Genomic DNA, 15,316 nt, shown 5'->3' on the forward strand with positions numbered 1-15,316 from the left:
CACCGCTGACGCTCAATATGGAGAAGATGCTTTGTGGGATTTGTAGTCCTCAACGGTTCTCCCCCCACGCGGGCTCGATTTGAACAGTCATGTCCTGGAATTGTTTTGTGTGAGTGTGCAGTTAATATATATTGTGTTCCCTATCCCAGTCTCATTTGCAAGGTTAATGCTCGACCCAAAAGAGTTTTTTTGCTGAATGAAACACACCAAATTTCTACATTTAATTTAATTAAATTTTTGACTGTCTTCATGTTTTGTTTTAACAGGCGCAGAATATGAACTGGCGTTAGGAATCTGAATGATGCATGAAAACGGTAATCTCTCTACCTCAATTTCTGTTTTTTGTTTTGTTTTTGTTTCCACCTATCTGGTTTACAACCGATTAGGTGGTACACAGCCAAATATAGATGGATGTTTTTGTGTTTAAAAAACTGAGATAAGGTTTTATATCTAATTATAACTGTTTTTAAAATGTACTATAGGTTTTACATCATAACCAATACAGTGGTATTTGTAGTGAGGCCATAATAACCACAGGTCAAACCATTTATGGACCCCTATTACAATGATTAAATCAGTTTAACTGTAGTTTCTACAAACTAGGCCATCTGTTAATAAAAATAGCAGCCTATACAAATACAGGTTGTATAACTACATTTCCATAATTGTAGGCCTTATAAAATGATTGAGCTCAGTTTGCATTAATTGTTAACATGAATCAGCATTATCACTAGAATACCATAGTAACTGTAGTTAGTGGTAATATAGTAATGTTAGAGATTGTTTTCATCTGGCAAGTTAATTTCACAATATCCTTAATAGATATTGATCATCATGACAGTCCAGGGTAGAAAAGCTGGACACTGGGTAAGTTAGCACAGTAAATAAATAAGGTTATTTTCTTAATTGGCACTTACCTATAAAGTGTTGGCTTAAAACAATTTGTTTCCCCTCAAACCAATTAAGCACAAACCCTGACCCGAAGGTAATTAAAAAAATTAAATTGGTCATGTCAATCACAGACCCTATTGCCATAACAATGAAGTTTGAGTTGACCAATGAAATCAGTGGTTTGAATTTTGTAATTAAATCAGAAATCAGAATTAACTGTATGAATTGCCAAATGATTCATCTATTCAAGCTGAAAACAAAACTGTTGTGTAATTGGATGGAGTTGTAGGAAATTAAACTAAAACCATAATAAAATATGTTGGTTACTTGTAAAATAAACATTAACCAAAATAAATTAAATATAATTATAAATTATAATTTAAATATCATCAGTCAAGTGTAAAGTCAGCATTTCTGTTCCTTATTTAGTTTAACTTGAGGTACTAAAATGAAAACTAACACTTCAATAACTATATAGACAGGGAAAAATAAAAAATGACAAAAACACTAAAGTTACAAAAACTTGAACTAAAATTAAAATGATGCCAAGTAGCACTACTTTGTACTCAAATCCTAGTTTCATTTTATTTTGACATTAGTATCTGTATGCCATCTTACTGTTTACTTATTTTTCTACATTGATGCAAGTGGTTCGACAGGTTTTTCTGGAGATTTCAGCCTTTTGATTTAAACTTTAACATCATTAAACCTTAACTGATGTATTTTAGTTCAAACAACTTCCCAAATGTGGATGCCTAAATCTGCCATTCAGCAGAATGGGTCACATTAGTGAAATAAATGCTGATCCAAACAAAGCCCGATTCCTTCTGTCTGACTCATGTGAGAGTAACTAAAAAAATTATAATAAAGGCACCTTAATGTGACACATCTGACCATTGTCATTCAAACGAGCCCCCCAACTTGTTTGACTAGCACTACTGTATGAGCATTTCCTGCACTGATGCTTGCAGAAAACAACACAGCAACACATTCGACTAAAACAATCAAACCCAGATCAACTGATAACTTCCTGTATTTGTAAGAGGAAGGCAACATCAGACCCTCTGAATCACTCGCAGAGCGAGACCTTGCTCTCGTATGGTAATGTCAGTACTCCTTTTGTGTTCAGTAGTGCCACCCCCAATCAACCCCCCCAATCTCCAACCCAAACCCACAGTACATTGTGTGCTTTTGTAGGCAAGCCTGTAACTGGACGCCATGCGGTCTGTGATTGGCTGAGCTGAGGCCCCCCTCTCCCCCGTCTTCGTTTTCTGGTGCATATGCATGAGATAGCAGGCTGGTGTGTGCCTGTGCAGCTGCCTGTTCCAGACGGGAAAAGAGAGGGAGAGAAACAGGAGCGAGACATTGGGGAAGGTTAGAGGAAGAGGAATAGAGAAAGGAAATCGGGTGAGAAGACCGAGGGCGACTGTGATTAAGGGGGGTTGTGATCATGTCTATGTTCTGTTTGTCTGGCTGGCTTTGAGATCAGACAGCCATGGCCATGTCACTGAGTGCCGACGATGAGGATTACGACTCGGATACAGCCGAACAGGTCAGAACACACACTCTCTCTCTCCTTATACACACCACACAAACAATTAGCCATCTTCTCAGGTTCCCTTCCTCGTAGTACCATGGCTCTCAAACAAGACATGCGTTTTCTGCTTTCTTTTAATCTTCTTCAACATCTTTCTTCTCTTTCTCTTTCTGAAACAGTACCTGGTTTTTGATTTATTGAAATAGTATAAGACCGGAGAGGTTTCAAGGCGAAATACAACAGAAGAGTGGCTCTTATTGTTTGTCTCTATTGAGCTTCGGCTATCAGTTGTGATTGGTTTGAGTCATGTGTGCCTCCTTCAGAAAGGCTTGTTCAAATAAAAAAAGCATGTTTCTGTTGCTTTACCTTTGTGTTTGGATGTGTTTATACCGGTTTGTTGTCTTTGTTTTGTTGGGAGAACTAAAATGTAGTAACTAGTAAGTTGTAAAATGTAGTAGCTAGACTTTTTGGGGTGTGATGTACTCTCACTTTCACACATGTTCGGGGTTGTTAAGAGTAAAAACTGTGTAAGGAGGACTGAAGTTCCTCAAAGCAACAGCATGACTGGACATGTGTTGCCCTTCAGTTTCCTTCTCTAGATGAATTGCTGCTTAAACAGTTTTTTTAGGATATATAACTTCATGCTTGTTTTTTTGTGGGGACAGAATCTACACTACACTGTGAAAATGACTTCTCGAAAGTTGTAAATAAAATATTATTGCAGTAGGCCTATGTTTGGCAATAAATTACTATTTCAGTTTTCTACTTTTTTTTTTTTTTTTTGCATCCATTTGAAAGGTTAAGAAATAACCACGAACACTGGTAGGCTAGATGTAGGATTTTATCTAAGGGAGCATACCCTTATGCATATGCAGATTTTGTACATTTTTTGATTTACTAAGTTTTGTGCACACTTCATATTGGTGTGAGGTAGCATGCTCATATACAGGATGTGGATGTCACTGAACCAAGTAAGCCACATGTGCTTACTAACAACAGAAATAATGCATGCATTTCAAATCTCTTAAAACCTGTTGTTTAAAAAAACTGGATCCCACATCTTTAAAACAGTTTCTATGTTGAAGACCGGGGGAGGGGTGAAGCAAAGTGTGGGGGGAACAATAGGAGGACCCGGCTGCTCTCGGGCCCCCTGTCTGAGTTCATCTTGGGTAGTTAAGTCAAAAGGTATGTTTGGTAAGACTCTTTAGACTTGAGCAGAATTTCTGCAAAACTTTCTGCGACCAACTTGCACCCTTTGCAAAATCCAAGCAGGACAAACATTTCCCCTCACGTGAAATGCATGATCAAAATCAGATGAATTCAGTTGTAATGTCAAAAGTGTAGCAATGTTTGAAGCACTCGCACAGAAGTCTCTTTCAAACCAAGCAGCTTACTGTTGGTGAGTGTGGTAAATTCACATGACCAACTTAAACCCGCTGCAAAACCTGTGTGTGGAAATCTGGAAACCCGGAATTGCTTATTGCATGGACTCAAACAGCTTTGTGCAACATAAAGCTTTGTTCAATCCGTGTAAAAAAATTTCTTAGTGCTTTCATCTCCTAATATTTGTTTCACAGAGCACCTACAGTTTATCTCTAAAGGTCATCACTATTGTGCAGAGGCGGTGGTTAATTCTTCTAGATCACTAGTTGCAATGAAACCTTATGACTCATTGGCCTTTGACTTGTGTCATGGCGTGGGCACGATAAAGTGCCACAAATAAGACGTAAACTCTCACCCATAACCATAGGCAAACATATTCACACAGGAATTATGCTTCTATTGGTGTATACACGACATGACGTGTGGATGATCCTGTCTTCAACATGAATGTTTTGGGATCATCATTCACGTTTGTGTGTAATGCGTTCAAGTCATGGCAGAATTGTATTTATTAATTTACTGCACATCAGTTTGCTTTAAAATTGGGGGCGTGTCTAACAATTATAGTATTGAGCATTTTAAGTTGTATTATAAGATGGTACAGACTAGTTTGTGTCCATTTTGAGTACTGTCACTGAAGAATAATGGTAAAACATGGCAGAAAATTCATGAAAAGACAGGGTTGTGTGACCAAACTCAATTTCCCATGGCAAATGGCAGCACGAGAATGATAAAATACACATGTAAAGCATCATTTACACCTAAAGTGCATCTTTGCTTTTCATTTCGCTGCATTAGCGCTAAAAGGATTCCTGTCTTTGTCAGGAAGTGGGCAGTAAACAAAGGAACATGAAATTGTCCAGCATGTCCATTTTATCCAGGCTAAAATCACTTGAATAGACGTTACAGTGTAATTATTATTTCCAAACTCATGAGCCGGGCTTCAATGCAACTGCAACAGATGATGCATGTGGATTTTTCAGAGAAGAGAATATGTGTGGATTTAGTCTGGAAGACCGTGTTTCTAGGTGTTATTGCATGCTGATAGGAATAAGACCGGACTGATGTAACAAGATGTTTCTAGGTGCAGTTTGTAGAACATTGGGATGTAATGATTTTTCATGACCCTTTAGCAAATCATTGATTTGGCTGTACATTACAGTCAACCTGCAGAAGACATTCTGTCTGTTTGTTTATCTGTTTTGCTGGTCTCGTAGGTGTCTGTAGATAGATCTCGTACATTTAATGTCTATTGATGGTGCAGTGCATAATGGAAGAGTAAATGGCGAACTTCTGAATGAGCTGCTGTTGTACTGTGTTCAAAAGGTCTGATCTAGGATCGGCTTCATTGGGCCAAACAGTCATTTGTTTGAGCTGGAGATTACATCTTAGGTCCCCACACATGTGTAGCCTTTGGACAGCTGATGAATACTGGCTGTGATGCAGCATTTCTTTTTGAAACAACTATCTCTCATATTGGGTTCCACACTCGGACAATGTGAATAGAGGTCACAGCTGTGATGCATCACTCCAAAGCACAAAACACCGTTGTGCTCTATATACAGTCAGCACTCTGCACTGCTCTGCAGCTCCCTGAATCTGTTATAATAAAACATAGTGCTAGGGAATGGTTGTGTTCTAGTTGTTTTTATTGTAAGGAGGTGATGCATGAAAGAAGACGGGATTTAGCGAGGGCAAGAATAGACCTACAACAGTATTTGATCTCAATGTCTAAAACATCTCATCAAGATGAATATAGCACCACTATAACACCCCCACCACTGATCTCAGATGAAATCCAATGGGAAACGAAATCATTAAAAAGAATCTGATGTTAAACCCAGTCGTCGACCACTTCCCCCTTTCTGAGCCAATTAAATGTGGAATAGAAGTATTTCTTCAATCCACCAGTCAGCAAGAACTGCTGTGTTGCCATGGTTACATTGCAGAAGGACAGACTTCCAGTACTGCACTGCAGTTTTGTGCATGCGTTGTAATGTATTCATTATCTGGGCTGGAAGGCAAGATAGGATTCTTCTGTAAAGGGTGATGATTATAACAATTGCATTGATGCTAATATAAGACATTAGTAATAATACACAAGGTCATGTTTTAGCATCACTGTACATTGTGAAAGAAAAAGCTGATGTGAAACAGAACTGGAATTACATTTTTTTTTTTTTTATGTGATTTGACCTTGTTGACAGTTTTATTTATAGATGTAGTAGATACTGCATCAGTTTATGTAGTAATGCTAGATTAGAGCCCTGAACTTTGCTTTCTAATTGCAAGTAGCCTTTATTTTAAACATTATTAAACCTCAAATGTATTGCTAACATGATCCCATATGTAACCAAATTTGCATTAGAATCCACTATTTCCGCTGCTTATTACTACATTAGAGAGCAATCACGATTATCCAAATAACAGGGCGGCATAATGAGGTTCTTAAAATAGATTAAATTCCAAAAGCTGAGCTGCATAAGCAAAACAGGAGAGGTGCACAGACGAGGTAGAAGTGATAATGAACAATAGCAGTCGAATGTTGGAAATCTCAAGGGTGAAAGAATAAAGGATACGAGTATAGATTGTTTTGAAGCATAGTGTATGAATCAAGCAGTAGATTCATACAGGGATTGTAGGTGGGTAAACAGACAATAAGAGGGGCTGGTAAGAGCTGTGAACCATGGGGAGCTTTATAATGTACAGAATAAAGTCATTACAGAAGAGCGCCTATGATACTCAACACTTAATTTTTTTTTAACCACTGATCAAATCACGTCAACCAGGTATTTGTGCCATTTTTTCTATCAAGCAAACGGTAGAAAAAGACCATGTGGGCTACAAGTATGCATTTTACATTTCCATTTTAATGGAAAGATTAAGCTAACAGCAGGTTTAGCTTATTAGCATCCACAAATACAGCAAAATTAGATGTTTACCATCAAATCTAATACAGAGACCACTTACAACAAAAATCTGAATCAAAATACTGACAAAAAACCCCCCCAAAACATTTCCCTTCTATTTCCAGATGGATAGTTAAATGTAAAACACTACATTAAACAGTAAATCAAAGAATCCTCAAAAATGTATGAATTACTTTTGCATGTGGGAGATTCTCCTGTTTTAAGCCTCATATTAGCCTTTTAAATAGAGCTGGACCGTATTTTAATCTTTTTTGGGAAGCAATGTGTTCTATGTGTCTGTAATCCATTATTATATTATTTAATTTCCATTCTTCATTTTTTCCTCCCATTAGCAGCGGCTACCCAACAAATCCAAGCCCAAAATGGCTGCATCAACAGCAACAACCCCTGCAGCAACCACTTCTTCATCCACTGCAACAGCGGTCAAGCTACCGTCCAATCGGTCCTCCTCTGGAGCTCGCCGTAGACGCACTCGATGTCGAAAATGCGAGGCATGTGTGCGGACGGAATGTGGCGAGTGTCACTTCTGTAAGGACATGAAGAAGTTTGGAGGACCTGGTCGAATGAAACAGTCTTGCATTATGAGACAATGTATAGCGGTAAGAAACTCAATTCCAACAGGCACCAAGATGTTTCATGAACCAAATGTCACTCAGCTAATACATAAAATTATTATAATCTTTTTTTTTTTTTACATGAGAGACACCCATTTACAGAATCAAAAAAACATATTGTTGTAATCTAGTGATTTTAAATCAGACTGAAGCAGTCTTTGTGAGGAGTTGACTTCAGCCAGTACTCAAGGATGTTTACCTATATTTGATTGAAATGAAGTAATTGGAATTCCTCCAGAATACACATTCACCACTTAATTCATAGAGGCTGATCAAATGTATGATGAACCGGCAGTACTCCATGTAGATATAGTTGATGGAAATTTATAAATACAGACATTTATACAACTGAGATTCATGATACGTATATGATCGAACTGTACAGCTAAATGTTGTAATTCAGATGAATGGTCCATTTATTTTTAACAAACACCTTAAAAAGTGTTTACCCAAATATGTGTTTTTGTCATATTTTATTATATGTGCATTTTGTAACCACACATTTTCCAAATTCTTGATATTCTGGATATTAAATTGTCGGCATGTGGTTCCACAGCCCGTGTTACCACATACAGCAGTTTGTGTGGTGTGCGGTGAAGCCGGTAAAGAAGACACACTTGATGATGAAGATGAAAAATTTAATGCCATGCTCATGGAGTGCTCCATCTGCAACGAGATTGTCCACCCAAACTGCCTCAAGGTCAGACTGACTTAACCCATCTTAACCACTAACACAAGAATATATTTCTAAAGTAAATGCAAAGCAGTGTATACTGCGCTCTCTGTTGTTTTGTGTGAGCACAGGAGGAGGAAGTGATTGGGCTGAAGTACATGTTTGTGGGTGGCTCTGACAGTTTTTAACACCATTAAGTTCCTCTTAATTGTGTGGTGGTGTAGTTTTTTCAAATACTTAGCTAGCGTGTTTTCATAAATGATCTGTCTTCAGCTCTAAGTCCGGTCTCTTGCCTATATAGGTGAAGGATGCAGCTGGGGTAGTGAATGATGAGCTTCCTAACTGCTGGGAGTGTCCAAAATGCAATTACGCTGGGAAAACTGGAAAAGTGAGTATTTGGGGAACAGTGGTAGAATGGTTTGATAGCATTCAACAAAGATTTACATTTGAACAGAGATACTATTTAAGAAAGTAGCGGAGACAAAGATGAAAATAAACATGTGTTGTGATCATTTTAATTTAGTTCAGTAACTGACAGGCAGTCAAGCTATTTTCCTTAATACAACCCACTAAAATATTTAACAGTGAAATATGAAACATGTCATAAATAGGAAGTATATCATAGCAATCCATGCTTCGTGGACAATGCATAACATTCATAAGGTATAAAGATGTCTTTTGTATTTTCTTGCCACTCTCTGGCCTGCAAGCAAAAACGGGGCCCAGGCTTTAAGTACGCATCCAACCTGCCAGGCTCCCTGCTGAGGGAGCAGAAAGCAGGACGTGACGGAAGAGAGGAATTGGACCAGACATCCACAGGTTCTTCATCCATTAAAAGGAAGAGTGAAAGGGAGGAAACTCCCAGACTTAAGACTGAAGAGCTACCCTCCCGTCTTCCCCCACTCTTGAGCCCCAGCGGCCTGCCAAGGCCACGATCTGAAGTGCCCAACTTCTTGAGGAAGAAGAGGAAGTTATTTGATGATGACGAAGAAGAAGAGGAGGCTAGTGTTAAAAAGAAGGTAACATTCACACAGACATGCATATTTGCATAAACAAATCTGCCGTAGCTTTTTCATTTAATAACTTTGACATCTGTTTAGCCAAAGAAATCCTGGAGGCCTGAAGAGGCTTTGATTCCCAAACTCTCTCACATGAAAACAGAAGAGGAGGAAGACAACTCTGATGAGGAGGAAGAGAGGCAGGAGAAGCGAGAACTGCCTCGTCGTTCAATTAAGAAAGACTACAGCACAGTAAGAAAAGAGGAGGTGCATGAGGAAGAGAGGAGGGAGGAGAGGGATCCACCTTTCAGATCCCTCAAGGAGTTCAACTCCCTACGGAAAGAGGAAGACCAAGAAGATGAAAAGGAGGAAGATGATGAGGATGAGGAGGAGGACAATAATGGCAAACGAGGCAGGGATAGTAGCCTTGCACTGAAGAACATGTCCTTAGAGAGTGATGCATCGCAGTGCAGCTCCCCAAGAGCAGGGCCAAGCAGCGAAGGTAGTGAGACGCAAGAGAAGGCACCACGTGCTCGGGCGAAGCGACACCGGCGCAAGCCCCCTAACCGCCAGCTCAGCACAGAACTAAGCAAGCAGCTGAACATGGAGATCCGTCGCACAGAGCATTCACTGGCCAATGAGAACCAGCAGCCACTCAAGAGCGAACCAGAGGACAGCGAAAACGAAGAACCAAAGAGAGGTTTACGGAACGGAACTACAGGGAATGGAGGAGGAGGTGGAGGAGTAGAAAGAGGAGGAGGTGGAGAGGGAGGAGGCGAGCGCCCACACTTACGAGCAAGAGAGATGAATGGGACATCTTGGGAGCTGCGACACTTCTACCCACCTCAGATTACCCCGCTTGGTCTGAATCGCAGTTCGCCTACAGTAAGACCAATTCCTGCACGTTCACCTCCCAAGTGTGTTCAAATGGAGCGTCATGTGATCCGGCCACCACCAATCTGCCCTCCACCTGATAGACTACCACTAGCTGATGGCCGAAATCACATTGCTCCCAGAGAAGCATGGTTGGCTATTTTCGGTCACTTGAGTCATCGTGAACTTTGTGTGTGTATGCGAGTGTGCCGAACATGGAATCGCTGGTAAGAAAGACCTTAAGACTAGTTTATCTGTTCACATTTCAAACTTGAGACTTCTCACCTGTGACTTTGTCCCAGATGCCACCCTCAATCCTTGAGGTCCATTTAAATTGGTTTACACCAGGGTTGCAGAACTCTGTTCCTGGAGGGCCACAGCCCTGAAGAGTTTGGCTTCAACTCTAACTATACACACCTGATGCAGCCAATCAGGTCCTTCAAGCTTATTTAAAAACTGCATTGTATTTGTTTGAGCAAGGTTAGAACTAAACTGAGGAATTGAGTTCTGCACCCCTGGTTTACACTTCGTTCCTGGAGCGCTCCCAACACTGCACATTTTGCGTGTATCCTTAATCAAAAACATCAGCCCATTAGTAGAATCTCCAAGACACCCCTGTCAAATCTTGGTACTTGGGGGCCGGTGTCCTGCAGACTTTAGCTCTAATGTGCCTCAACACACCTTTCTAGTATGTTTCTAGTATGCGTAGTAATGGCTGATTTATACTTATGTGTCGTACCTATGCCGTAGGCTATGCATCAGTTTTTGTTTATACATCAGCATCGTTGTCCACATCAACGTGCAGTACACATGCAAACCACTAGTCTGCAGTGTCCACAGACATGTTGCTGGTGTAACCTTCAGTACCAAGACAAAAGCCGAAGAAGAAGCATCAGAGAAGCATTACAGCCATGATGGCAGCAAAGACATATAAAATCGTTAAAATCATTATTTAAAACTACAAAAGAAGATAACAACGGAACAGGAGAAGATGGCATTTTTTTTCAATCTCCACAAGGACTTGTAAAAAAGCAGATCAAAATTGTTTGTCCCGGACAACTACTGATGTATAATGATATGTAGAATAATAAATGATAAGAAACTTGTTCTTTGCTTTGTTTTATTTTTATATAAGAAGGTGTAACATTAAAATATATTGACGTGCACATAAACACAAATCTCAAGTACATGTGGAGGGAGGGATTCTTGCAGACCAATCACATCGCTTAAGGTCAGTGTAGAATTGACGTGCTGTTAGATTTTTGGAGGGGTGGATGTCAGGCTACAGTGGAATGCGTCTATGCGTAGGCTACGGCGTAGGTCCGACTCAGGAGTATACATCAGCTTTAACACTTTGATTAGCTGATTCAGGTGTGTTTAATTGGAGTAGGAGCTATACTCTGCAGGACAGTGGCCCACCAGAACCAGGATTGGACACCACTCCTCCAAGACATGAAATGAGTGTGTAAGAAAAAGGAGACATTAAAATTTGTAGTGTTGGGGTTACTCCAGGAACAGGGTTAAAAAACCCATTAGAGTAGTACAGTGTTTTCCAACCCTGTTCCTGGAGGCACACCAACAGTGCACATTTTCAAACTCTTCCGTATCAAACACAACTCATCATCCCATTAATACGGACTCTAAGACCTAAAATGGATCGGTCAATTAAGGTTGACATCCAAAATGTGAACAGGATTTGGGAAATACTGTGCTTATAGACTTGTGAAGTCCCCTTTTCAACCATGAAACGACAAATTGGACACCATACCACAGGGGTGCCCAGTCCTTCTATTAAAGGACCACATTCTTGCAGAGTTTACCTTTAAACACACCTCAACCTGCTAATGAAAGATTTGAGGACTACTAAAAACGTCCAGGCTGTAGTGTTGGAGCAAACTAGAGCCAAACTCGGCAGGTATTTGTTCCTCCAGCAGCAAGATTGGACACATTTACACTACAGATTTAATGGACATGCACAAACAATGGCCAAGAGACTTGAAGTGCCATTTTGGGACAAGGCCTATATGTGTTTATTACAATGACGTTTTATTGTTGGTTCACTGTTACAGATGTGGATTTGTGGGTTTTAATTTAGTATCTTGTGTTTAGGTGCTGTGACAAGAGATTATGGACTCGTATCGATTTGAAGCGTTGTAAGTCCATCACCCCACTGATGCTAAGTGGGATAATTCGCAGACAGCCCATCACTCTGGACCTGAGCTGGACCAATATCTCTAAAAAGCAATTAAGCTGGCTTATTAACCGATTACCAGGTTAGTGTTCATGAGAGCCAGTGTGTGGATCCACATCATCTGAATCCATGTAGGTGTCTCTAAGCATACATCTAATCTACATCTAAACTCTGTGTTTGTTTGCAGGGCTGAGGGTACTTCTTCTATCAGGCTGTTCGTGGGTGGCTGTTTCAGCTCTCTGCACGTCCAGCTGTCCTCTGTTACGTACTCTAGACCTGCAGTGGGTGGAGGGACTCAAAGACCCCCAGATGAGGGACCTGCTGTCCCTTCCTACTGACAATAGACCAGGTAATATACAATACTCCAGACAGATTGATATGCAAGTCCCATGTCACTGAACTTAGAGCTGAATTAATACAAGACAGTTACTTATTCATATGGTGTTTTCCTTACTTGGGCTTTCTCTAACAGGTCAGATGGACACGCGCAGCAAACTACGGAATGTTATTGACCTGCGTCTGGCTGGTTTGGACATTACAGACAGCTCTCTGCGACTCATCATTAAAAATATGCCTCTACTCTCCCATCTGGACTTGAGCTACTGCAACCATATCAATGACCAGTCAGTAAACCTGCTGACTGCTGCAGGGACCACCACTAGAGACTCCTTAACTGATGTCAACCTTTCTGGTAATTGTTTTAAAATCTGGTCAAAAATGCCATTTGCAATACTACAACAAATGCTTTTAAACAGATAAAATGAGTCAATATCCCTTTTTCACAAAAAACTGTGCTGGTGCCGAAGCAAAATCAGTACCCAACCAGTACCCAATCTTGGCCCATTAAACCTTCTGGTCTCAAACCAGATACATCAGGGGCTTGTGGGCAGGAAAATTTCATCACCACTTAAAAGTTTCCAAAACAAGTCAGCCTGGCTAGACTGACACACAAAAAAATTGCTTTCATTTTAATCAGGGAACTGGCAATACAATAAGCATCCAATGTGAACAGTTTACATAATTTGGTTTTTAAGTCAGTGTTATTGTGGGCTAGTTCAGAGAGAGACCTGTAGATCCCCAGACATTTCAGTGAAAATGTCTGGATTCGAGCTATGAAACAGTTACATTAGACCTGTTTACCACAGCAATTTCTGGGGTTTACCTAGGACTAATAAATGATTTAAAACTTTCCTTTTTGAAGGGTTCATTGAGTCTAATGCTTAAAACCATTAATTCCCCCTCACTGATTATTGATCTCTTCTTTCTTAATACTCTCTTTAGTGTGTAACAGGGTCACTGATCAGTCGCTGAGCTACTTCAAACGCTGTGGAAGCATCTGCCACATTGACCTGCGATTTTGCAAGCAGGTGAGCCGACAGGCATGTGAGCGCTTCATTGCAGAGATGTCAGTCATCGTTCCTTTCCAACTGCAAGAGGATAAACTGCTCCAAAAACTTCACAGCACCCCCTAGTGTCTGGGAGGGACTGAACACCATCTAAAATGATACCATGTATCAGTTGCACTTGTGTTTGGACTAAAACTGGATTCACACATTTGAAGAAGAAAAAAAAAAAAAAAGCACTGCAACATGTATGTGGACAAAAGCGTTTTGTCAGCACCTTCTAAACGGGAAAGAAGAGCAGACATACTGTACTCAAATGCAAATAATTCTGCTCATTCAAAATGGTGTTCTCTAAAGATGGACTTTAATCAGCAAATTCTGTTCATCTTTAAGAGGAGATTATACCAAGAGATTGTATTTAATACGTGGTGTGGTAAAAAGCAGAGAAGGCAATGGACATATATACATACAAACCATCCACATACTCACTGGATACTACAAACACTTAATCCATGAGTAAGCATGATTGTACATTGTTATTCAAAACCCTTCAAATGTTGGTGTTTTTTGTACAAAAGATTCAATTCAGATTTCTGTGCTGTATTTGGTTCAGTACTGGGTATATGTATTGTTCTCTTTTTTTTCTTTCTTTTTAATATAATGGAATTTTTAAATATCTCTCCATTTTATGTCATCAGTATTGGAATGTTCCAATCTGATCCGCATTTTTCAGACATTTTGGAGTTTTGACTGCTTTGAATTTCAAGTACTTGCTGTTCTAATCTCAAAGCAGATGTAGAAGTGAAATGTTGTTATTTCGAGGTCTATTTATAAAACAGTGCCATATTCCATCTATGTTGTTTTACACCATTTTAACAGGCAAAACTTCAGCTATCAGTATATTTCATTGCTATGACTCTGTAGAGCGTGGTTCTGCATGTGTTAGACCAAACAAATTGCTGATTACGTATTCCAGCTAGTTCAGTAATTTTGTTTATTTCAACACAGTCATGTATTTTTTTCTATAAGGTCAAACAAAAAAGAATTGCAGTATTTGTCTATGAACGTAATCATGTGCTTTTTTTTATTCCTTCCATAGTGATTATTATTGTTAAATGGTACTTGTGATGATGACAGATGATTTTAATAGTGTGTATTATTATGAGTTTGTCTCAGGATGGTGACTATTAGAAAGAGGGAGCGTGCCATCTGATCTAAGCCACCATACTTATACCACTATAAATTAAGGCATTGTGCGCGATCTAAAACATTCGAATGTACATTTGGCTATTTATATTTGTATGTAATTAAAAACAATTATAATAATTTACTGTGTGACATTTGAAAAGTGAAGTTATTTTCCAAACAAACAGAAAATACACAGTAATATGTACATTTACCTGCAATAAGAAATTTAAAATGTTACTTAAAGTAGGGAACATTTTTAATCTGAAGAGACATTGGCAATGTGTTCTACTTTCATAATCTTACACAAATTAAAGTGGAAAAATGTTCAAACAAAACTTTTCTTTCATATTGACTTAATTAAAAAGTACAATTTGACATTTAGAAAAGAATACCCCTGAAATAAACAGGTCAGAGAGAAGAAGAAAAAAATCACTGAGATGGAAAAAAGATCACTGCATTGTGTCGGTAACTGTTGAAACAACTTTTGCTTTAATTACAGCCTTTACTCTGTTGGGATATGTCCCTGTCTCTACTAACTTTGCACATGTAGACTGCAATATTTGCCCACTCTTCTTTGCAGAACTGCTCAAGTTCAGTTAAATTTGATGGTGACCGTTTGTGGACTGAAGTCTTCAAGTCATTCCACAGATTTTCAATGGGGTTTGAGTCTGGGCTCTGACTAGACCATGCAAGGA

At 39.4% G+C, this 15,316-nt stretch overlaps 1 protein-coding gene across 3 annotated transcripts; it reads left to right on the forward strand.

Annotated features, from left to right (window-relative positions):
- The first annotated feature begins 5 nt into the window (after window positions 1-5).
- kdm2ba (lysine (K)-specific demethylase 2Ba) lies at window positions 6-14,759 on the forward strand. Of its 3 annotated transcripts, none has more exons than XM_052603904.1 (12): window positions 6-109; window positions 267-314; window positions 2,089-2,443; window positions 7,077-7,340; window positions 7,912-8,055; window positions 8,330-8,416; window positions 8,730-9,047; window positions 9,129-10,126; window positions 12,009-12,172; window positions 12,278-12,439; window positions 12,563-12,781; window positions 13,372-14,759. In XM_052603904.1, the coding sequence occupies exons 3-12, from the start codon at window positions 2,387-2,389 to the stop codon at window positions 13,560-13,562; spliced, it is 2,604 nt and encodes an 867-aa protein (XP_052459864.1). In that variant the 5' UTR covers window positions 6-109; window positions 267-314; window positions 2,089-2,386; the 3' UTR covers window positions 13,563-14,759. The 3 variants fall into 3 exon arrangements, with proteins under 3 accessions (XP_052459864.1, XP_052459863.1, XP_052459865.1); XM_052603903.1 differs by having other exon boundaries at window positions 8-109; window positions 7,074-7,340; XM_052603905.1 differs by having other exon boundaries at window positions 8-109; window positions 7,074-7,340; window positions 8,739-9,047.
- The last annotated feature ends 557 nt before the right edge of the window (window positions 14,760-15,316 follow it).

The sequence above is a fragment of the Carassius gibelio genome, chromosome A8 (genome assembly GCF_023724105.1).
Source record: "Carassius gibelio isolate Cgi1373 ecotype wild population from Czech Republic chromosome A8, carGib1.2-hapl.c, whole genome shotgun sequence".
NCBI lineage: Eukaryota > Metazoa > Chordata > Actinopteri > Cypriniformes > Cyprinidae > Carassius > Carassius gibelio.

Excerpts from the sequence above, each read along its gene's own strand:
- kdm2ba (XM_052603903.1), top strand. The coding sequence starts at position 2,387 with ATGGCCATGTCACTGAGTGCCGACGATGAGGATTACGACTCGGATACA. Across the intron at positions 7,341-7,911 it reads TTATGAGACAATGTATAGCG|CCCGTGTTACCACATACAGC; the intron begins GTAAGAAACTCA and ends GTGGTTCCACAG. Across the intron at positions 12,782-13,371 it reads AACTGATGTCAACCTTTCTG|TGTGTAACAGGGTCACTGAT; the intron begins GTAATTGTTTTA and ends TACTCTCTTTAG.